At 36.6% G+C, this 24,298-nt stretch overlaps 3 protein-coding genes and 1 long non-coding RNA gene across 4 annotated transcripts; 3 read left to right on the top strand and 1 right to left on the bottom strand.

Moving 5' to 3' along the window:
- The first annotated feature begins 2,063 nt into the window (after positions 1-2,063).
- LOC18596900 (disease resistance protein (TIR class)) lies at positions 2,064-7,658 on the top strand. The gene is made up of 9 exons (XM_018123198.2): positions 2,064-2,353; positions 2,511-2,687; positions 3,112-3,242; positions 3,394-3,434; positions 3,541-3,593; positions 3,708-3,860; positions 4,465-4,718; positions 5,179-6,926; positions 7,014-7,658. Exons 1-9 carry the CDS (start codon positions 2,295-2,297, stop codon positions 7,230-7,232), a joined length of 2,835 nt encoding a protein of 944 aa, XP_017978687.2. The 5' UTR covers positions 2,064-2,294; the 3' UTR covers positions 7,233-7,658.
- Positions 7,659-8,702: 1,044 nt separating this feature from the next.
- On the top strand, positions 8,703-13,495 carry LOC108662580 (Hydroxyproline-rich glycoprotein family protein). Its single transcript, XM_018123204.2, has 9 exons — positions 8,703-9,090; positions 9,737-9,922; positions 10,025-10,120; positions 10,207-10,333; positions 10,617-12,090; positions 12,233-12,398; positions 12,514-12,678; positions 12,793-12,945; positions 13,045-13,495. Exons 1-9 carry the CDS (start codon positions 9,025-9,027, stop codon positions 13,246-13,248), a joined length of 2,637 nt encoding a protein of 878 aa, XP_017978693.2. The 5' UTR covers positions 8,703-9,024; the 3' UTR covers positions 13,249-13,495.
- Positions 13,496-13,923: 428 nt separating this feature from the next.
- On the top strand, positions 13,924-17,399 carry LOC108662591 (uncharacterized). The gene is made up of 3 exons (XR_001928504.2): positions 13,924-14,016; positions 15,810-15,904; positions 17,054-17,399. It is a non-coding gene; the product is annotated as an uncharacterized LOC108662591 (long non-coding RNA).
- Positions 17,400-21,690: 4,291 nt separating this feature from the next.
- Positions 21,691-23,843, bottom strand: LOC18596899 (polyphenol oxidase I, chloroplastic-like). Its single transcript, XM_018123226.2, has one exon. The coding sequence runs from the start codon at positions 23,794-23,796 to the stop codon at positions 22,006-22,008; it is 1,791 nt and encodes a 596-aa protein (XP_017978715.2). The 5' UTR covers positions 23,797-23,843; the 3' UTR covers positions 21,691-22,005.
- Between the last annotated feature and the right edge of the window lie 455 nt (positions 23,844-24,298).

The raw sequence follows: 24,298 nt of genomic DNA, 5'->3' as shown, positions 1-24,298 counted from the left end.
AAGAAAACAAAGGGAAGTCAATGAATCCACGACTGACTTATAGCTAGGAAGTATGTCAAGATCATGCAATATGGACAAATTTCACATTTAACCGTCAATTCTGCAAGGACGGTTCTGTTCCTTTGCAGAACAATGACAGGTTTGTAACTTTCAAGTTATTACAGCCATTTACCTTGTAGCAGAAGCAACATATGGCCATTCAATGTATAAGTACTTTGTCACGGCACTTTGTCTTGTCCCCGGTACGTCAACTATGCTAGGATGGAAAAGAGATAAAGAAGGAAGGAAGGAAGGAATGAAGGAAAATTTTACTGATCTGCTGTGAAAGTCATGTGCCTAAAGTTGACCCTTGATTGGAAGCCAAGGGTAATATTATAAAAGTTTCCGGAATTTATTAGAACTTGCAAGAGCACATGGTTCATGTACATTTGGTATGCAATTGCGAAATTATGAAGAAAATAATGCAAACAAAAAACTTTTCACCCATTGGGGGCAGGTTGAAATTGCAGGGAAATGAGATATTTATGTTAAAGAATCTGAATCAGTACATTGCAAATGCAGAAGAAAATCAAATTCCTAAAGATATCTTTGGCTTCTTCTTTAGAAACTTTGTCTATGCATGCTTGTCCACTCCTTAACCCCACATGTACCCATAAATTATTAGTAATACAAGAGAATAATAGAGGGGAGTGGTCATAGATCTCAATAGGAAAAAGGTCATTATATCCAGCTAAGGTTTGATACATAGCTGTCTCATAGTTGGCTGCACACAAATACAAACTACAAAGGAAACAAGATCCTAGTGCTGCCCCATTGGTAGATCCAAGAGGGAATAAACTTTGAATAGCTTGGCATAAATTTCAAATGAAATTTCTACTAAGTTTACCATATATAATCAAGTGATGGAGAAACCTTGTATAGTAATTAAAAGACCAAAAAGGGACAGCATCTGCATCTTGATGATAATGATGATGATGAAGAAAAAGAAGTCGGTGCTAAACTTTTTCTTGGAAATTTTGTGGCCTATATTCTGATTGCCTTATAAAAGATGATGAGGAGGCACTAACCTGCCTTTACAAAATCTTCCAAACCCAATTTTACAAAGAAAAAATTTTCAACCCATTGGGCCATTTCCTTGGATTTCTCTTTCAACTTCCCTTCACGTGCAATGGAAAATTGAAAGTTGATTTGAGATTGAGGGACCATTTGCATGATAGTATGCTCTTTTGCTTTTTGGAAACATTAATTCAGCTTTGAGTGCTTTTCTATATCTCTATTATCTTATTTTCCTCCCCTTGAAAGATCTTTAATTATACCGATTTGATTTGATGATCAGCTTTAACTTTTTCTTTTAATTAATATGATAAAACAATAATTCGTGTTCAAATTATTGCTAACTTAACTTTTTAAATTTTAATCATGTGATTTTTAAAAATTTAAATTCAAATTACTAATAATAGTTGACTTCGAACTTTATAAATCTTAGTAGCCACCTTCAGATCTAATCTAGGATAAAGTATCATAAATAATCTTATAAAATTTTTTATAATCTTATAAAGTTACATGTAATTATTTAAAAAATCTTCGATAAGTAAGTGTTTTATTTGCTGCATTTGTTCCGTGCACGTAAATTATTTAATTCAATTTTTTCTAGAAATTTTTTTTATTATAATAATAATAATAGTCAATTATGGTTTAATACCATTAGAAAAAGAAAGCTAACAACATTTCTTGCACTTAATATTTTAAGAAATTAATGAGAAGTTTGTTACACAAAGTTCAAATTGACAACCACTCTCCATTAATTATATATAAATAATTTTCATAAAATCTTGGGCAATTTCTTATGATTAATTTCATAAGTATGTATGTTAGTTGCTAATATAATTATTATACTAATTAAAACATTGACTGTAAAAAAAAAACCATTGAGAAAAGATAAAAATTATTGCTAGCATTATTTGTGGGCCTTCATTTCCCAATCACTCCCTGCATGTGCAAAGCTTCATCATCATCAGCTGGCTTTCGCTCTCTCTCTCTCTCTCACACTCACTGTCTTTGCTTTCTCTTTCATTCACATTTATGTACAGGTGTTCATTCTTGCACACAAAATCTACATCCTTGACAGTGTGACCAACACGTCCATTAACTCTTTCACATTGCCACTTTGCCGCTTTGCCCACACTTTTTTTCCCTAATAAACACCATAGCTTCCACTCTACTTTAGGAATATTTTTACTCTACAACGTCAAACTCCCCAGTTATCATGCTTTTTTGTTTGATTGCTCTAAACAATGGACTCAACGGTTCTCCTTGATCGTGCTTTGTTTCAACTCACTCCTACTCGAACAAGGTGAGCAGCTACACTTTCATCCAAATTCTGCAATGAAGGAGTGAACTTTGTTTTTTTTTTTTTTTTGTCTTTGTCTTTTTAGAAGCAGAGAATGTTTCTGTTCTTTTACTTTGGTTTAATGTGTTCTGGTTTTTTCTTTTTTGTTGGGATTGTCAAGATTTGATCTGGTCCTCTTCTCCAAGGGAAAGAATGAGAAACTTGCTTCTGGGCTTTTTGACCCATTCATTTCTCACCTCAAGTTTGCTAGAGATCAAATTTCAAAAGGTGGGTACTCGATTACTCTGCAGCCACCTGCCCCTGGTGCCCCCTGGTTCACCAAAGCTACCTTTGAGAGGTAAGTTGCAACTGACTCTCGATTCATTTCTTCTTTTCTTCTTCATCAGAGTTCGAGTTTATCTTTAGTGAGAATGACTGAATGATTAGGTATCAATGAGGTGCAGAGTTCATCGACCTAAATTCTCTGTATGTGCTATGTTTTTTATCTGTACATTTATTCTTGGATTTCATATATGAACAAAATCAATTTTTGATGCCAATTTATCTCCAAAAACTCAAGTTTTGTCATTGACTTGGCTAATCAAATGGGAAACCAGGCATTTAGTCCTTGCATTTCTTGGATTCTGATAAAATTTACCAAGCACTGCAATCTGATGTTGGGTTCTGATAAGCTAGTTCATTAGGGGCTGAAACCTTATCTGAAAGTGCTTCTAGACTAAGTCTTAGTAAGGTTAGTATTAAAAAGTTTCTTTGTATTGTAGATTTGTGTGCTTTGTTAGCACACCAGCAGTTCTTGAAAGGTTCGTCAGTATAGAAAGAGAAATCTTGCAGATTGAGAGATCAGTTCAAGCTAATGAACTGAACGCTAATGTTGATGGGAGGCAGGAAGAAGGTCTGCTCAAACTCAAAGACTTCAATTTTAGTTAGCAAAAGTTTCCATTTGGGCTGTAATTGCTTCGTTTGTTCAAAACTGCTAACTTAATTTACTATTCAAAAATTGTAATTTATCTCCTAATTGGTTTTGTTTTTTGGGTCTATGTCAGATGTCAATGGTAATACAAGGAATTCAACTGATTTTACCAAGGTATTCCCTTTTTTAAAAAAAATTCATAGATTACATGTGATTTTTTTTAATTTTTCAGAAATTTACATATATTTTTTTCGTATTATTCTTTTGTGTTTGTTATCAGGTAAATGGTGAACTCAAGACAAAAGATGACATTGCACGCGAAGAGAATTCCAAGTAACTTATCTTATCCTTAAATTGCCTAAATTGGGTTATACTAATTCTCACTTCTAGTCTCCTAGTGAATTAAATACCCTCATCATTCATTCATTCAGTCATTTTCATGGCTAGGATTCAACTTCAATGGCTATTGGAAACTCGGAAAGCCTTGCTCAGGAAAGAGCAAGCAATGACTTTTGCTCGTGGGCTGGTTGCTGGATTTGCGATGGAGAATATGGAACATCTCATTTCCTTTGCAGATGCATTTGGAGCATCCAGGTTAAAGTATGAACTATGAACCATAACTATAAATATTATCATCTGATAATTGAAGGAAGGAAAAACAAAATAAAATTGGCTAAACATGAAAGTGGTTGAAATATCATGTTCTTAGCAGTACAGTTTCATATTCTTCTTTCATATCTTTCTTTGTCCAGAGATAAGAAAACAGAATCTTTCACTGCTTGACTAATTTTTTACCATAACATATTTTGTATTCAATTTCTGGAAACTTAATTGTGACCTTCAATGCTTTTAATTACAGTCTTTCTTTTTCCTTTTTCACTTTATTTTGGGCTAGAAGGCAAGGCTAGATGCCCTATTGCTTAAGATGCTTGATGTCTTGGACCTCTTGGCTGATTTTATATTACACTTCACCACTGTAAGAATTAAAATTAGGTCTTAATTCCTCATTTCGTGATGAATTTGATGATGACTTGCTCTTCTGTACCCCAAAATTGTCTTTAAAAAGGACATCACCAAGCTTCGGGTGCACTGAAGTGGTTTGGCTGTCATAAACTACTACCACCTGAGCCCAGCAAATTTAATTTTCCTTTTCCTGATATCCAGCCCAATTTGAATCTTATAATTGAGCATTGGCTATTTGTAGGGAAGCCTGCATTAATTTCAAGGAATTATGCAAGGAAAAACATACAGATCGTCGTTGGATGGAGGAATTAGCTGCAGTGGAGGCATGCTTACCATCAGAACTGCCATTATTAAGAACATCTGGCATTGTGCTTGCAAATGGAATTAGCATCCCTAATCCAAGTATCATGTCAAATTTCCCCATCAATGGTGCATCTACGGGTGATCATGCTCCAAATGAATCTTCAGAAGCATCAGCTGTGGACTGCAAGAAAGGTGTTTGATAGGCTTACAGCTTTTCCCTGCCTTTTCATTATAGCTTGACAACAACCATTTTTAAAGTTGTCTTCTGTTAAGTTAATACCTAGGCTACTTTGCACTATAATACATCTCATTATCATTATCATTATCATTCCTGTTACCATGTGGATGGCAGACTGCTTTTTGTTTTTGACTCACCTGCACTTGTCTGTAGAAACACAAAGCATATACCTGATTCCCGCTTTGGAAACATTCATACTTCGTGCTTGACATACAGAACATCAACAAGTTGGAAACATTCTAACTTCTTTCTTAACATATTGGACATTAATGGAATATAGGATATACTTTTGGGAAAGAACCATGCTTCTTAGAACATAGGATAATGGCAAGCATATCTTCTCTTATTTTCACTAGATACAAAATCTGTTAATATTCCAAGTGGTAATGTTTGGCTCCTTTGATGTACATGCAGATGAGAATTTGCCTGCATCAGATCAGACGCCATCAACTACCACAAAATATCAAGTGCCAATGCAATGGACAAATCAGATGCCTCAGCATATGTACAATTTACAAGGTCCTGTTCAACAACTACCTCCATATCAAGGATATCCTTTCCATCCTATGCAGCCTGTACCACTGCCATATCCAATGAATATGCAGTGGACTCCTAGCAGAAATCAGAAGTCAGCTTCCAGGCAAAAGAAGAAATTGTCAAATGGAAAGGGACTTGAATATTCAGGAGAAGAAAGACAAACTGAATCTAGTGGCTCTGGCTCTGAAAGTGATTCAAGTTCAGACGTGCAACAGGAAGACAGAAAGCAGTCATCACTAGATCCTCCATATCGGAGAAAAAACCATAAAAAGTCATCCAGAACAGTTGTCATCCGCAACATTAACTACATCACGCCTAAGAGGAGAAGCGGAGAGAAAGGTCAATTTTCGGATGGTTCTTATTCAGGTGAGGACGACCTAATTGATACAGATTCCTTTAAACAGACAGTGGATGATGCAGTTAAGTCATTGAAGGAATCGAGCAAGGTAAACTCAAGTTATAACAAAAGAAGAGGTGCAGAAAAGAGCCACCACATTGCAAATAAATCAAATGATGCATCTCATCAGGGAGACTCTAATGACCTTGATGTAAATACATCAGAGGAAGAAAAAAGAAATGAAAATTGGGCAGCTCTCCAAAACCTTCTTATGAGGGATGAAGAAAGTATGAGTGTGAATGAAGTAGAATGGAAGCAAGCTGAGGATGTTCAGGAACATTTCGTGGCTAGAAACTTTGATGGAGAAATTTCTGCAACCACTCCTGCTGTGAACTTGGAATCACAGAATGTTCCAATTCAGAGGACAGTTTTGGGTGATTCTTTTGTCATGACTGAGAGGGATGGGAAAAATGAGACTAGGATGAAGTTGGACGATTTTAATAATGGAGAGAATTATCGTCCGGTCATGAAGAGAAGGGACTGTGTGGAAGTGGATTTGTTGCATCCAGAGAGATTGGAAGAATCAGGAAATAAGCTTGGTAATCTCATATCTACTTGTGCAAATAAGTCATCCGTAATCAGGTCTGGAAAGGAAGAAGATTGGTTCGTTGGCAATCACTCTGTAAAGCCAGAAAACCAGGATTCAGCCAATAATCAGATGCTTTTTAATGGTGATCACATTTTATCCGTGGAGAGTGATCCTTTGTATTCTCAGAAAAGTAGGAAAGACATTCTTATTGATGATTCTTTCATGGTAGCGGCTCGACCAGCAGTTGATGATCAAGATGATTCCCGATGGAAAACAGATATAAGTTTGGTTGCAAATTTAAGTTCACCTAGCAACCCAGATGGCAACACAGATGCTTCACAAGATGAGCGGAAGGTACTTGACTCCCATGACTCAAATGATCTTTGCATGGTGCTTGAAAGGAATCCTGGATATGACTCCTCCAGAGACTCCTGGACAATGGATTATCAAATTGACTTATCATTCTCAGAACCTAATAGAACTGCAGCTAGCGAACATTCAGATGAGAAGGTTCCTTCCAATCATGAGAACACCATTGTCAAGCCTAATGGTGTCCTCGGAACAAAAAGGCCAGTGAAAGAAGCAAGGTCTAAAGTTTTGAATGGATCCCTAGGGAAGAGCAAAGCTGAAATTATGTCTAAGAGCAAGAAACCATCTCTTGTTAGTAGGTCCACAATTCAGAAAAGCAAGTTGGACAAGGTAATGGTGAATATTTCTTCCAACCAATATGGTTTTATATAACCTTTTATTCCTTTCTAGCTTCTAATGTAGGATGCCTGTCAACAGGAAGAAGAAATGCGGAAGAAGATGGAAGAATTATTGATTGAACGGCAGAAAAGAATTGCTGAGAGAACTGCAGCCTGTGGTTATGCCTCACCTGCATCCAAGAAAGCCCTATTAGAAAGTAAAGCAGCAAAAAGTTCAATAAAGAGTGATAAGAACAAAAATCTTTCCACAGCTCAAGCAACAAACAGGGTGAGTTCTGTTAAACTCAGGGCATCTTAAGAAAGTAGCCTCAAGGATGCTTGATCTTCTGGATGGTTGTGATCCTCTTTGACGATATCTAGCACTTATTTGGGAAGCCTGTCACATTTGATGAGGATGGGATTCAATCCTGAAATCTCTCAAACAAGGAAACAAGCACCCCTAACACATGTTTTACCTTTTGCGGCTACTCATGAACATCCCTCATTGCACAGTTTTCCACTTCATATCAGCTTTTACTGTATACATTGTCAATATTTCTGAGTTACACCTGCAATTCATTCTACCAGTGTTTGTTTTAAGAATTTATAAATACTAAATAAGTTCATAAACATGTAGAGTCATTAGTTCTTCATATATCTCCTCTTCTCCCCTCAATTTGTCTTCTACTGTTTCAGAATGTCTCATTATTGTCATGGAAATAAGGTGGTTTCTTCCCATTGTATACTTCAAGACTTCTTATTGAGATACATAATGCATGATCACCAGTGATTACCTCGTATTTCAACTACCCTTCTTGCCATTATTTAAAGCTAATTTTGGTATGCCATTTCGACTGAACTAACTCAGGAGGTTGAAGGAAAGGGTCTGGTAAATAGGGTTAAACAGCATGCTGCTGTCTTTCCTAACGATCAAAACATAAAAATAGTAAATTTGTGGAAAGATTCAAGGAAGCCAAGCCGAAATTGTCAGGATTGGTTGTCCTTTTGTAACTGCTACCTTAAAGAATATATTGCTACATAGGAATCGTCAACTAAATCAATCCACCTGATCAAATGCTAATGCTGGACAGAATAAATTTTCACTATCAGCCATGATCATTGGCTATCATTCTGACCACTGTTATACATTACCATGATTAAATTAAACAAACCAAATTTTGAGGGACTAATTATAATTCTATCTAAAAGGGATCAAACTTGGATGCCAAAAATCTCCAAAACAGTATGCCCCTTAAGAAAGAGACAGGCTAAATCAAGATACTGAATGCATAATTAGGGTACAGCTTCAATAGGGCAACTGTCTCCTGATTTTGTTTTACATTTAGGAAAACATTTTCTCAAGTTAGAAAAATGAAATAAAGAGAAAACAAACCATGGGTTGTCATGCCGTGATTTCTTGGACTACTACAAGGTTTGCCCACTGCTCCATAGTTTACCATATTTAACTTACCATAGTTCATCAAATACATAAAAAAATACCCATCAATGCAATGCAACTTAAAGAATAAAGGTGAATTAAATATAAAAAAATTGGGAAAACAAGAGGAACATCTCTTACAAAAGTGAAAGAGCTTTTGCAGTTAAGCTGGCGACCGTCCAAATTTAAACCAAGGATTTGTTAAGACTTTGAAAACTAACTCTAAAAGCACAGACAGTAAACCACGAATAACAACAAAAACAAACAAAGGGAACGAGACAGAGATACCCTTTGAACAAGATGGAAGGGGTGCCCTCCATAAATAAGCCTTCCTCGCCCTTTTTCTATCCTTGACTCTTCTCTTTTTAGAGAAAAGTTCCAAACAATGTTGAAATAATTGTTTGTCTTTGTCATTTAAGGATTGCTTTGTTTCAGGCCACACAGCCAGCTAGCCTGCCTCATGCGCTGCACGAAATGATTTCTTTTTCATGCACACCCCAACTGGGTTTTTGAATCTTTCCCTTTTGTTTATTTGCACAAAATCTTGGAATTCTTCTCTTGTTTTTCTCTTGTAAATATATATTTTTTAAATGGTCATCGAATGTCAACATCATCATCACCATCATTGTTCTGTTGAAGCCTTCATAAAATTTTCGTGGGCGTTTTAGTGATCATGCCAGCAACTTGCTGTGGTTTGGCACCAATGTTTTTTGGTCGCAAACCATTAAAAATTGTCAAGGTAATATTTTTTAAATTGCTCTATTGCATTTAATTGTTCTTTGTCTAGTTTGAAAGGGAAAAGGATAGTACTGTTTAATCTGCAAAACTATTATCTAAATGCACAAGTCAACAAGACCATTCAGACCCAGAGTTGTTCAGGTGTAAGGCAACCTTGTTAAAATTCTTAGATTCAGTCCAATCTAGCATTTTGGCATGGTGAAGAACATATTTACTTGTTACAAGGCCATTTCTGATAACATTCAAACTTCCAGTTTTGACAAAGTTGGCTTTTCCATTTCCCTTGAGTTCTTATGGTTTTTCTATAGCTTAAATTTCTACAACTTTCTCATTGCTACATAATCTTTCATTGAATGATTGCACTAGTTGTTGTAGCATATTAAGATCTGCATACCATTTCGGAAGGCCTAAATAAGAACCTGCAAATTGCAGAAAGAAATGCAATTCCATGTAAGCTTCCTGACTAGAAGAATCAACCAAATGAGCATTTTTCTTTTTCTTTTTCATTTTTTCCTTCCCTTTCAATCATTTTATGGGCTATATTCCGAATATGCATATGTGTGAGGCATGCTGAAGCAATTAAAATCCTAATGGTATAAGATACTTCACAAAAAATGCATCCTGAAAGAAAATTTGAACTTCTGCAGGCACTGAAAACCTCCCAGAAATCTAAGGTATCCAAGAATCAAAAGGAAATGAAAGGCTTGACGAAGGATAGTTCATCTCAACCAGCATGCAACTTCATTTTGATGATGGAGCTCAGGAAAAAAATTATAACCTTTAGAGACATCATTGACCTACCACCTTGTACTACCTCTGTTTCCACAGATGAGGTAGTGTTGCCTTCTTCTTCAGCAAACTCTCTTGCAGTAGCACAAATACCTTCTCTTGAGTTTGGTTTCAATAGTTGTATCTTTCTATATGTCTTTCTGCAGCTGATGCTAGGGACAATGAAAGATCTCCATAAGTTCTACCCTGAAAGCATACCCCACTTCCGTTGGTCAGAGTTGAAGGCATTACCTTTTGATCAGGTTTTGCCACTTTTTCATAAAATTAGCTGAAATAGCTATTTGGATGGTAATCCTCTCCTAACAATCTACATGAAATGCCTAAACAGGTTCTGACCTACTTTTGCAAGGCATTGCAAGACCTTGGAGATGCTTCAAAAATGAACGATGAGTGGATTGACAAATATAGATATGATATATACGACAATGACAAAAGCAAAAACAATGAAAAACTTGGTATGTAGGAAATTTTGTCAAGGATGTTGTTACCTGTTGGCATTCCCTATTTATTGTGCCTTATGTCTTTGTTTGAATCTCATCAAAAGCAAAGAAAATTCTATTTAAGGGTTTTGAAGAAAGGAAGCACTTTCAAGCATATTTGGGTACATCTCCGTTTGTGTTTATCATTTCCCTGTGCTGTGGTATCCAAAAGGAGTCCAGTTACCTTTTGAACTCACTGATTCTTGATTGAAGTTGATAACAGTTTTTCCAATTTTTTCCCCCCTTTTTCCCTTGGCAGTTGAAATTGCTGTGGCTACACTCAATGGCTTGATTAAGATAGCAAGGGAGAAGTTTGACATGATGGATGAAGATGAAGAAAAGAAAGATTTTAGTCCAGAGGCTAACACATTCGGAAAGGTCTTGAAAGATTCTTATTCAGACAACTGCTCCAGCTGCCCTTCTCCAGTGACACCAACTTCAGTCCTTCCTGAGTTGATTAATGGTACTCCAAAATCTCCTTATTCTTCATCTCTTCTGTTGTCCCTCAGGGTTCAAGCAGTGGGAAAATTGAACCCCATTGATGTGAAGCGACTCACATTGCACATGCTTCCGAATGTTGGAGTCCAAGTTCCCAGCTCGTTGAGTCAAAAGAAGATTACGATTGAGGAACAAAAGGAAGATGATGAAACAAGAGATTCCACTTCTCAAAATGAGACATCAGAGGATTTACATTCCATGTCAAACAATGTACCGGGTGACACAATTACTGATCATGGAAACAATACAGAACCACCAAAGTTCTCACCAAATGTAGCACAAACACCACCATCATCACCATCGGAGAAGCAATCTCCCGAGTTGTGGAGAGACATGCAAGAAGCTGAAGAAAAATTACCACCAACGCCACCAGAAGTTTTAACGCCAGTCCTACCATCACAGCCAGAAAAGTTGTCAACAGATATGGAGGCAGACATAGGACGTCTACATCCATCACCACCAGCACCATCAGCAGAAGTTTTATCATCACTCCCACCATCACAGCCAGCAGAGTTGTCAACAGATATGGAAATAGACATAAGACAACTTCCGCCGCCGCCGCCGCCACCGCCACCATTCTTTCAGCCAAATGTAGTAGCAGGGCGACCACCATTGCCCCCAACCCCTCTTCCAATGAGGCAAGGAAGTACAAAAGCTGCACAACCAACATCAGTAGCAACAGAACCACAGCTGCCCTCACCACCTTCAAAGCTGACAAATACAGGAGCAACAGGAATACCAATTCCGCCGCCACCACCACCTCCAGCTCCATTGCAGTCAAATGTAGTGGCGACAGGAGCATCCCTTCCACCACCACCTCCAGTTCCATTGCAGTCAAAGGTAGTAGCAACAAGAGCACAACTTCCACCACCACCACCACCTCTTCCTAAGTTATCAGGAGCTGCATCAGTAATACCACCACCCCCACCACCTATGATGCTTTCAAAAGGATCAGTACCATTGCCACCACCACCACCACCACCACCCATGTCAATGGCAAATGGAGCTGTTCCACCACCTCCTCCACTTGGTGCAGCAAAATCCTTGCGCCCCAAGAAAGCAAATACTAAATTGAAGAGATCAAGTCACATAGGTAATCTGTATCGGGTTCTGAAGGGCAAAGTGGAAGGATATTCTGTGCAAGGTAAATCACCTGACGGAAAAAAAGGTGGGGTTGGAAGAAGCGCCTCTGGAAAACAAGGGATGGCCGATGCATTAGCAGAGATGACAAAGAGGTGTGTTGCTCACAGCTCTCTAATAAATAATAGGCCCCTGAACCTTATATTAGTGAATTTTGTTTTAAAAATGATGGTTATTTTGTGAAATAAGTGGCTCATCATATTCTTTTTCTTTTTTTTTTTTTTTTTTGGGTCTCAGATCAGCTTACTTCCAACAAATTGAAGAAGATATTCAGAAATATGCACAATCAATCACAACGCTCAGAACTGCCATCATCACATTCAATACAAAGGACATGACTAAGCTGCTCGAGTTCCACAAACATGTGGAATCCATTCTCGAGAACTTAACAGACGAAACTCAGGTGAATTTGAGCTTGTCTATTTAGCTTAATTATCTACATTTTATTGCCCTATTTAGTGATGATTCTATCACTTCCGGAATCGTTTTGTCTGACCTCCAAATGTTTTCGACTGCAGGTTCTAGCAAGGTTTGAAGGCTTCCCCACAAAAAAGTTAGAAGCATTAAGGACAGCATCAGCACTTTACTCGAAGCTAGAATCAATGATTACTGAACTACAAAACTGGAAGATTGAACCTCCTTTGGGACAGCTTCTTGACAAGGTTGAACGTTACTTCAACAAGGTATGATTTTGCTCTTGAATAAACATAAGATATATACTAATACCATTCTGATCATTACCTTCGAAGGCATTCTTCACAACTAACCAAAATGCATAAGTTAACAATTACTTACAGATGAAAGATGAAATAGATGCCCTGGAGCGAACTAAAGATGAAGAGTCCAAGAAATTTAAGAGCCACAATATCGATTTTGACTTCCAAATTTTTCTACGAATCAAAGAAGCAATGGTTGATGTTTCCTCCAACTGCATGGAATTGGCACTGAAGGTATCTAGATTCAGAATATATGTCATAAAATTAACTACGTATTATGTTTGCCTGGCTCATTAATCAAAATGGATTTTTCCTATTTTGGACTCAATTCAGGAAAGAAGAGAAGTAAAGTTAGCAGAGAACGAAGGGTCCAAAACCAAAGCTGAAGCACAAAAGAAAGGGTGCGCTAAAATGCTATGGAGGGCTTTCCAATTAGCTTTCCGGGTTTATACGTTTGCCGGAGGACATGATGATCGTGCAGACAAGCTGACCCGAGAACTGGCTCGCGAAATCGAGACTGATCCCCAACACCAGTAATCATTATACCTATCCATGTAAAGTAGTATTACATTAATAATATGGTAAGAGAAAACTTGAGGAATCGAAGCATCATTTTCCCAAGGGCTTTGTAAATTAAGGCTACTTTTGTTCGAGTTTGTGATTTTGATGAACTAGGAAACTAGAACTGCTTTGGGAGTTTGAAACAGGCTTTAAAGAAACCAGTAAACTCCCCCGCTTGAGATTGTAAAATACTATGTTTTATGAGATATTTTCCACTTGTTCTCGTTGTTTCTGAGAAAAGATGATTACAGGTTACATACTATCATATTTCAGAGAAGACACAGAAGAAAGGAGATGAAGAGGAATTGCAAATTTCATCTTACAAAATAAATGAAGAGTCAAAGACAATCCAGGTCCCTGAAAGTAGTCCTTCTTTTCTATCAATATTTTATCATCTCCCAAATTGGACCACATCCTGTCAGAAAAGATGAGAAAACGGCGCAGGATGATGAGAGAATAGGGATATTCTCATTACCAGATAGCGAAAAAAGGTTTATATACAAAGGTTCAACACCAAGCTGAAAGGAAAAACAAGCTATTAAAGCATAACTAACAAATCATTATACTAACTAATTTTTGAAATAAAACGGTGTAGCTTTTATCTCTTTTATCTGATTTCTTCTTCTTTTATTGAAACGGTACGTGTAGGCTCTCTCTTGTTTCTTCTTATCCCATTATTATTGAAACGATGCGTTGGGTCTTCTCCCTGTGATTGTCTCCTTGAACCCGATTGCTCTTGTCCAGGTAAGCCACTTATTCAACTCTTCAACTCTTCAACTCTTCAAGTGTAAACTCAATACTCCCCCTTAAAAGGAACAGTGAACATTGTGAATGTTCATCTTGCTTAAGAGCTTGTAAAATTGATTTGGCTGCAAGGCTTTTGTGAGAATATTTGCAATTTGTAAATTGGTTGAAGTGTGCCCTAGTTTTATCAAACCAGTAAGGACCTTTTCCCTGATGAAATGGCAGTCCATTTCTATATGTTTAGTCCTTTCGTGAAACACTAAATTCTTGTTGATGTGTATAGCCGATTAACTATTTGAATAAGGATTCATTGCTTCACCCTGTTTGATTCCAAAATCTTCCAAAAGACTATTAATCTAAATCATCTCACAACATGCTGAGGCCATTGATCTATACTCTACCTTAGCTGAACTTCTTGCAACTACTGACTGCTTCTTTGATTTCTAGCTCACCAGTGAGTCTCCAGTGAAGATATAGAACCCAGTAACTGACCTTCTAGTGTCAGGACACCCTACCCAATCGCTGTCATCATATCTTGATGCTTTCAGAGTAGATTTTAGCTTCATCAATATTCCCTGCCCTAGTGACATTTTCAAATATTTCAAGACCCTATGAGCTGTAATTAGATGTTCCTTTCCTGGTTTGTCCATGAATTGAGATAGGACCTGCATAGCATAACAAATATCTGGTTTACTAAAAGTTAAGTATATCAACTTTCCAATTAGTTGCCTGTAACTTGTAGGGTTTGGTAATACACCTTCATTTTTTATTCTGGAGAGTTTGTGATTATAATCTATTAGTGTACTCATTGGTTTAGCCCCAAGAAGTCCATTTTCTTCTACAAGATCAAGAGTGTACTTCCTTTGACATATAGATATACCTTCAGGAGATTTAGCAATTTCTAATCCCAAGAAATACTTAACTGTCCCTAAATCTTTAAGTTTCAAAAGGGAATTAAGAAATTCCTTGACTTTGTTTTGACTCCTAAACTAATGTACTCCCAAGTAGGATGTCATCTATATAAACAAGTAATGCTATGAAACTTCCATCACTCAGCTTCATAGTGAACAGTGAATGATCTGAAGCTGACTGTTGAAAACCATACTTTAAAATGACAGCAAAAAATTTGGCATTCCACTGCCTTGATGCCTGTTTTAGACCATACAAAAATTTGTGTAGTTTGCAAACTAGTCTAGTATTTGTTGTATACTCCCCCTTGACAGAATACCCCTCAGGTAAATCCATATATACTTCTTTTTTTAAGTCTCCATTTAGAAAGGCATTATTTATATCCAATTGAAATAAATGCCAATTACATGCTGCTGCAAGTGCAAAGAAGACTTTCACTATTGATTGTTTTGCTACAGGGCTGAATGTTTCTTGATAGTCAAACCTTACTACCTAATTGTATCCTTTAGTAACTAGGCGTGCTTTGAATCTTTCTACATCACCATTTGCATTCAATTTAACCTTGTATACCCACCTGCAACCAATTGTATGACAGTTTGAAGGTAGAGGTACAACAATCCATGTATCATTATCCTCTAAAGCTTGCAATTCAATAGCCATGGCCTTTCTCCAATGAGAATGATTCACAGCCTGATGATAGGAAGTAGGTTCTTGTACATATGATAGTGAGGTGGTAAATGATTTATGTGAAGGAGAAAGTTTTTGTGCTGACAAGTATTTGGTAATTGGATGTGAAGTGACATTATTGGTTGATGATGGTAAGTCTGTATAATAGGCTTCTAAGTACTTTGGTGTATGTCTGATTCTTGAACTTTTTCTTGCAGGTAAGAAATGTTTTCATTATTGACTGGTTCAAGTATATCCTCAAGTTGACTGGTATTATCTGCAGTAGCTAGACTACTAATTGGTGGTGAATTAGGTGAGATATCATTGGTATTTGGATTGGTATGATTTAATTCAGGTGACATAGGTTCAAGTTGGTCCAATTCAACTTGGTTATGGTTTTAGGGTAGGTCAACAGCAATGTTATGATCGAAATGATCAAGATATATGTCATGCACAGTAAATGTTTGATGAAATGTTGATGATTGCTGATCATGTTGTTTAATGTGAAATGGAAATGCTTGCTCATGAAAAATCAGATTTCTTGATATCAGGACTTTGTTAGCATTGAGATCATAAACCTTATAACCCTTCATATTGTTTGGATAACCTAGGAAAATGCATTTAACAACCATTTTATCTAGTTTCTTTCTATTTTGTGTTAGTTTGGACATAAAACATAAATATCCAAATACTCTCAAATGATCATATGATGGCTTTCTGTGATGTAAAAGTTCATATGGTGACTTATTGTGGAGAATCTTACTTGGTACCCTATTAATGATGTGCATTGCTGTTAGGACAACATCTCCCAAAAAATGTATTGGTGCAGTTGACTGATGCATTAGGCCTCTTACAACTACCAAAATGTGTTGATACTTTCTCTCAACAATTCCATTTTGTTGATGAGCTTCAACACATGACAACTGATGAACTATACCAGTAATTGCAAAGAAATTAAGTAGTCTTAATTCTTTGGTATTATCTATTCTCAGACATTTAATAGCAAGATTAAATTGTTTTTGAACAAAAGCATTAAAAGAAGGAATAATTATAGAAGTTTTTGACTTAGTTTTCATTGAGAAGATCTAGGAAAATCTTGTATAGTCATGAACAATAGTTACAAAATAACGTTAACCAGACAAGGTTGGATTTTCATAAGGTCCCCAAATGTCAACATGCATCAATTCAAAGGGAATTTTTATGTTTCGAAAATGTATTGGAAATGGTAGCTTTTTTTGCTTAGCCAAAGAACAAATTTCACAAAGTAATTCACTTGAACATTTAACATCTGCACATTGTTGATGTATTACATTTATTCTTTCATAGGGAGCATGACCAAGTTTGAAGTACCATATATCAAAAACTTTATGTCTTGTATTACAAGCATTGACTGACGAAGTGAAAGGTAACTTGACAAGTTTATTAAAGCAATAATCTAACAACTCTTGTTCATCTTTCTTAGGTTCCATGGCATACAACCCTGAAGAGGCCCTAACCAGTCACTATCCATGAAGGAGTGTCCTGAATAATACAATACTTGTCAGTGAAGAAAACACAGGTATTTTTTGTTTTAGTGAGCTGTCCTATTAAGATCAAACTAAATCTAAAACTTGGAACACAAAGGACATTATGTAGAGTTAACAGTGATGTCAATTTGACAACTCCTACATGTGTGACAATAGCTTTTTTGCTATTAGGAAGTTGAACAAAGCTATCATTGACAGGTCTAGCTGAAATAAAGTTATCTAGGGAATAAGTAATATGATCTGATGCTCCTGAGTCCATAATCCATGAATTTGATTTTATCATGTGAGCATCAACATTTCTAAAATTGAAAGGCATGTTATTAACTGTATTAAAGCATGAATGGCTTGAAATTATACCTGCAAAGGCTGAATTAATCAGAGAAGGATTAGTCTGCGAGGTGTTTGATGAATTGTTCTTACCATCAGAATTTGTTAAACCATTCTCACTCAAGAGCTCCATAAGTCCACTAACTTGCTGCTTGATGATAAACATCTAAGACATGGATGTATTCCTTCCAGATTTTTCTTCATTGTCAAGTTGATTCTCTTCAACTGATGAGTTAACCAATGTAGAAACATTATTCATAGTTGTTTTCCCTTTTCTAAAGTTGTTCTTCCCTTTAGTAAATTTGAAATCCTCTAGAAATCCAATCAGCCTATAACATTTTTCTTTTACATGTCCCTTCTTTCCACTATGATTGCAAATTATGTCCTTTCTTACTTTCTTCTTTCCTTCTGCTGTAGTAAACATTACAACTGTCTCAAGTGTTGGTTGTGTTTGAAAAAGCATACTAGTCTGTGCTTCTTCCCTCAAGACCAGGCTATACACTTTATCAAGAGTTGGAATAGGATCAATAAGAATTATCTAAGATCTCACAATAAAAAATGATACATTCAAGCCATTCAAAAATTTGAAAACCATGTCTTTTTTATGCTGTTCAGAGTATTTCTTGAAGCAGTTTGAATTGCAATTTTGACACTTACAATGTGGTAGAAGTCTATAGTTTTTTAACTCTTCTCAAACTCCCTTCAACTCAATAAAATATGTGACAACTGATTGAGTGCCTTGTCTTATATTCCCAAGAGTGTACTATAGGTTGCATATCCTAGTATCATCTGGCTGTGTAAAGTTCTATTTCAGTGTAGCCCAGATTTCTGATACAGTGTCCATATAGAAAATAGTTGAGGCTATAAATGGTGAAATTGAATCCAGCAGCCAAGCGACTATTAGGTTATTGCAACAGGTCTAGGGAGAGAACAAATGATCTAATATATCTGGTTTGGCTATGGTTCCGTTAATGAAGCTTACTTTGTTTCTAATGGAAAAGGCTAACAAGAATGATCTGCTCCAAGCCACATAGTTGTTAGTGGTCAACTTAGGGTTAACCACTACTAAACTTGGATTATCAGTGTGGTGAAGGAAATAAGGTGACTGAGGATCCCTTATTTGTGAGATATGTGAAGGTTTTGTTTGTGTTTGAGCTATGGTCTGAGACCTTGACTCACTTGATCCAGATTCAGACATAGTGAATTTTGAATCAACGGATTAGGATGAAAGGTAATGAGATCTTTAAGTAAGAATACAATTATCAGAATACTTATTGAAATGATGATGAGAAGATGACAAGAAATTCCAACTGTAAACCTCTTCCAATCACTGGCTGAAGGGCACTGTTTACAAAGGTTTTGTTCCCTGCTTTGATACCATGTCAAAAAAAAGAGAAAGTGGCGTAGGATGATGAGAAAATAGGGATATTCTCATTACCAGATAGGGAAAAACTTTATGAGGTTTATATACAAAGGTTCAGCATTAAGCTGAAAGGAAAAGCAAGCTATTAAAGCATAACTAACTAATCAATATACTAACTAATTTTTGAAATAAAACTGTACATAAAACAATGTAGCTTTTATCTCCTTTATCCGATTCCTTCTTCTTTTATTGAAACATTACGTATAGGCTTTCTCTTGTTTCTTTCTATCCCATTATTATTGAAATGGTGCATTGGAGTCTTCTTCCTGTGACTATCTCCTTGAACTTGATTGCTCTTGTTCTGGTAAGCCACTTATTCAACTTTTCAACTCTTCAAGTGTAAACTCAATACATCCTGTCTAGGTTGGCATGCTGATAAGAGAAAGCCATCAATGTTTATCATCTCCCACACCATCTGTGAACATGGTACATGAAGAAATGTTTTCAATTAAACCAAATGCTTTCTCTAATTCCCTACCATTTCCCTCGTACATTGTTTCAAGCTTGCACAATTTTTTGTTCCAATCAAATACATATTCAGTGCCCCATTGTAACAAGTTCAGGAAGCCTAGTGATTTACATTGCGGAGCTTATAAGAGTCACAAGTTCGCATTGCTAAGCTTATATCCAAATATACTCCATTTTGTTGTTAAAAAAAATGTAAATAGAGAAAATTAGAATAGACTTCATTTAGAAAGCATGAAAATACTTTTTCAAAAAATCTCTTTAGCATTTTCCCATGTTTTTAAATAGAAAAATGTAAAAAATATTTAAGAACACAGAATCAAACTAGTTAACTCGGGAAGATTATCTTATATCCTTTAAAAACGTAAGACAATTTCTCAAAAACAAACCTTCTACTCTACCATCCCTTTAATGACCTCCCTTCGACCCTTCCTTCTCAATATATTGTGTATTGATATTTTAATGATATCATGGTAGAAAATGCTTGAAGATATAAATGGTGTTAGAAAATATTTTCAACACGTTAAAGGTTCAATTAACAGAAAATATTTTTCTTAGTTTAGTGGAACAACAGAAAATATTATATTTCTTAATAAAATATTTTTCATGATAAATTAATTTTCAATTTACCAACGGAAATCTTAGTAAAAACCAAATTTATAACTTAATATTGGGCTCTATCAAGGAGCCCGATATTTTGTCCATCAAGCCATCTGCTGGGACCATAACCTTTGCGTCCACATTGGACCGGTTAGCCTATTTCCATAAGGCCATAAAGCCCTTCATGATGGGTTACCTTGGCAAAGGACAACCCCCAAGCACACCCCCCCCTCCCCCCCCCGCCCCCCCCCCCCCCCCCTCCCTCTACAAAAACATCGTATGTTGATTTGTTTTTTGTCGGTTTCTTTACTTTTGGTGGATCCAATTTTTTGTCTCTAATAAAATAACCATAGGAAGTACTTACTTATCTTTATATATTTGTAGGACATCAACTTTTTACCCTCTTGAACCTTTTTCTTTTTCTCTTTTCTTCCCAAAGCCTGAACACAAGAATCTTTTCACCAAGCACCAAACCTTTAGCAATTTATATATATATAGACCTTTAGTTGAAAGAATGGATACCACTACTCTATAGCATTAAATAGGGCTCGACCGGGTTGGTTCACCCACCGTTTTTAGGGAGGCGAATCCTAATAACTAGGGTCTTATCCAATCTCCTAGAAAGAGCAAAAGTCAGGCTTTATTCCCTTAAAATAGTGCTTAACCGAAAAAATAATTAACTCATCAATGAATGAACGAAAAATAATTCAAACCTTCTCAATCTGTTGGCTTTTGCTTCAATATGGTGTGCCAAGATATTGCTAGTGGGGGCTTTTTGCCCACTCTTATGTACTATAAAATGAAAATGATTCTCCATTACCGAACAAATTCTGATAGATTAATTGGTATATGTATGTTGTATAAATATTAAACAGTTCATTAAATATCTCTGTCCTTGTTCAGTAATGGGTGACAGAGAGACAAACACAATTGCAGGAAAAAGAATATTAAATAGTTCATTAAATATCTCTGTCCTTGTTCAGTAATGGGTGACAGAGAGACAAACACAATTGCAGGAAAAAGAATACCAACAACCCCCCTCCCAATTGACACATCAAGGCCCAAGTGTTCTCCTCAGAAAAGTGAGCTCACAAGGAAATGACAAGTTTTTGTAGGCTTTGAAATTTTCATTCTGTGAAATGACATTTTCTGGTGATTGCAGCAGTCACTGTATATGTTTTGGCAAGACTTGTTGGTTTTTTCCCATTCCCCTGATAGCATTTAACCTAACTCCTACAGTCAAGTACCGTGCCAGATCGTTGTCAGCGAAAACGAAAGAGAGCTAAAGTACCGTGTGAGGCCGTGTCACGACAAGAGAGACGAGACTATCCTTCTCCATGAAAATGATGGTCAAGAACAAACAAAACCATAAACTTCCCATGAAGAACAAATGCCTAATTTTCCCCCCTTTTTTTAAATACTAAGACTTTGACCAAAACAACTTTTAATTTGATTAATATGGGAAACGTTAGCATAAAACTAATAATGCGTGTAGGGCTAATTCAGATGGCAAAAAAATAAAATATAAAATAAAAATTTTAAAATTGCTCTAATAGATAATGTAGGGTAAACTTATAAAGTTTACCCTTGTAATCATTCTTGCTTTATTGCACTGATATTATTTTTTTTTTAATTTATATAATAAGAAATAGTAATAAATCGACATTCGAATATTTAATTTATTGATTGATGTATTATTTTTTATTTAAAAAGTAAAGTTTAAATTTTCAATCGAAAACATATATATAAACAAGTATATTGAATAATAAGTTACGAGTTTCTTATTTATTGTTGAACATGAAAAGGAACCACCTCGTGCATTTATCCAAACTCATTCACATAATACATGCATGAAAAGACCCGAACATAAAATCTTAGATAGGTCTTCTTACTCAGAACATGCCATATAAGGTTCTATGGTCATAGACTTAATGGCCTTATTTATACTTCCACACACATTGATATAAAAGAAGGGAACAAGAGACCGATTGGATCGATCTCAAGAAGCACTAAGGATCAAGGAAAACATATCCCTATAGTAGATAGGGAAGCAACGAAAGAGCAATGAACCGATCATTCTCGGATATAGTCAATCTTGATGTTGCCAACCGAAACAAGACCCTTCCCTTCTCTAGGCACCAAAGTCACGACAATGTTATCATCACCTTCAACATCCAAATCCTCCAACACCTCTGATATTGCCAAAGAAAAACTTGTCTCCAACTTCTTCGAATGGCTATGGTTATGGGGCACATTGGTAAAGCTCCCTGCAAACTCTGAATCTTCTGGTCCACTAGGTGCCTCATCATCCTCATCATTAATGTAAATATCAAATTTCACCGGAGTAGATGTGTCTAACTGAATGCTTTCCAGCACCAATACTTCTTCTTCTTCTTCTTTTTCAAGCTTAGTCCTTGATTTCTTTGGCCTTGGAATCTCAATGCTCACTATTTTGTCTAAAACTATCGGGAACGCATTACGTATAACGTTTTTGTTCTTTGTCTCGGCTGCCACTGCCTGACCATGACCCTTTCCCCCTTTCTTGGAAAACTTACGAGGAACTGGCTTAGTTTTAAGCCATGGAACATCAACTCCTTGATAATCGTACCCCAAAGTTCTAGTGTCAAGGCAATCACGAACCCTGGCACGAACAAGATTCGCATTCTCATCGTAAAAAACAAACGAGGCATCAAGCCAATCTGTGTCAGTGAAATCATTTCGCTTCTTTCCTGGTAACCCCTTCCAAATCGACCACATTCGGTCAACATTGGAGTGGTGAGCATAAAACAGTGGGTCTCTGCCTGCGGAATAGAAATTTCCCATGTCTTCCGAATATGTTTGTCTCGGGTCTCCACACCACCTGTGAATCGCGGTATGAGAACCGAGCTCGACAACACCCCCTCCTGGACTGGGTTTATCGCCAGCACGGTACACCTTTCCATGGAAAAGAGAAGCCGTCTTTGAACCAGACACCATCTGCTTGTACATGACCTTGAGATTACTTTGTACCATTGCTTTGTCTGTTATATCTTTATCAGTGCCATTGTAATCAAGATCAACGACCTTTGGTGGCTGATGGTTAACATTGCGCTTGTCATCGTAGAGTGGAGAGTTAGGGTTTACATATATGGCAGGTATGGGCATGCCTGCAGGGGCATCCCAGTTCCAAAATGGCATGGCGAAATCTGGGTCACCAATCAGCTTGCCCAAAATCCTTTCATAGAAATAAAGATACAACCTATGGAATGGGAAAAAGAGCCACGAGAAATGAACTTGAATATCTTGATCAAACCCTACTTGATCATAAGCCCCGTTACAATAGGCACAATGAATATTTGCTTGTTGCTTGAAACTACGTGGATCATCATCAGGAAGAGCTCTCATGAGCTCCATGGCCTTGGTAAATTTAGCCAAGTAGTCAGGATCAACTAAATGTGCAGCAGACCTATAGCGTATCTTGGAATATGTAGGTGGTTTGAAATCTATGACCTTTGTCGTTTCTGGTGGGCAGCAATAGACTGTCTCTTTTGTTGTGTCTGATATTGTTGCATCACCGCAAAGGGTCAAATCAGGAGCGGCAATAGGTGCTGCTAATGCAAATGGGTCATTGGAAAGGTTGGTTGCCCCGTAGAGACCTCCTAGCCCAATCAGGAGATCCCTTCTATCAAACCTGTTGAGAGAAGAGTCTCCTTTGCTCCCATTGTTCGTGGCTTTGCATGACACTACTTTACTTGGGCCGGAGTAGTCTGGCTTTTTGATCTTCTTATTCAAGAAAAGTTGAGATGTTTTTGGAAAGAAGGAAGTTTGAATGGGGGAGCTGGAAATAGTGGTTGGGGTTGATGACGGCAGGACAGGAGAAGCCATAGCTAGAATTTGATGGTACTACAGTTTTGATGAGATCGACAACACTTTTGCATGGAATTTATAGGGAATTCAATGGGGTTTGGATCCTTCGCCATTATTATCATGCATTTATTTTCTTAGCCATTTGATTGATTAAATTTGACAATAAAAAAGCCACCGGTGAAAGATTCTTTGTCCTTTCTAAAATGCCGTAAGATATTTTCTCCTCGTGGAACATTTGGACAGCATTCTTTACAGTAGTTTTTTTGTACACTAGTAAAGAAGACTTAAATCACATGGCTTATCTTCACACTATACGAAATTAATTGTTATCAAAAGTTAAAGTAATCTGTTGGCAAAAGTTGACAAAAAAGAAATTATTATTGAGTTTCGTCACTATCGAAGAAGTTATATTTTAATAATAGAAAAACTGAATGTTTTCCAGCAATTTCACATGCTACCCTCTTAAAGGAATCTGGACCAACTTAAAACATGCACTATTGAATTTTTTTTATTATTGTTT

Source organism: Theobroma cacao, chromosome 6 (genome assembly GCF_053813885.1).
Source record: "Theobroma cacao isolate CCN51 chromosome 6, ASM5381388v1, whole genome shotgun sequence".
Classification (NCBI taxonomy): domain Eukaryota; kingdom Viridiplantae; phylum Streptophyta; class Magnoliopsida; order Malvales; family Malvaceae; genus Theobroma; species Theobroma cacao.
The sequence above is the reverse complement of the archived record's forward strand: the minus strand, read 5'-3'. Positions and strand labels throughout refer to the sequence as shown.

Bases quoted from the DNA above. Each gene is read 5' to 3' on its own strand.
- LOC18596900 (XM_018123198.2), top strand. From the start codon at position 2,295: ATGGACTCAACGGTTCTCCTTGATCGTGCTTTGTTTCAACTCACTCCT. The intron at 2,688-3,111 runs GTAAGTTGCAAC...TTTGTATTGTAG, and splicing joins ACCAAAGCTACCTTTGAGAG to ATTTGTGTGCTTTGTTAGCA. The intron at 3,243-3,393 runs GTCTGCTCAAAC...GGTCTATGTCAG, and splicing joins TGATGGGAGGCAGGAAGAAG to ATGTCAATGGTAATACAAGG.
- LOC18596899 (XM_018123226.2), bottom strand. From the start codon at position 23,796: ATGGCTTCTCCTGTCCTGCCGTCATCAACCCCAACCACTATTTCCAGC.
- LOC108662580 (XM_018123204.2), top strand. From the start codon at position 9,025: ATGCCAGCAACTTGCTGTGGTTTGGCACCAATGTTTTTTGGTCGCAAA. The intron at 10,121-10,206 runs GTTTTGCCACTT...ATGCCTAAACAG, and splicing joins AGGCATTACCTTTTGATCAG to GTTCTGACCTACTTTTGCAA. The intron at 12,399-12,513 runs GTGAATTTGAGC...TTTCGACTGCAG, and splicing joins ACTTAACAGACGAAACTCAG to GTTCTAGCAAGGTTTGAAGG.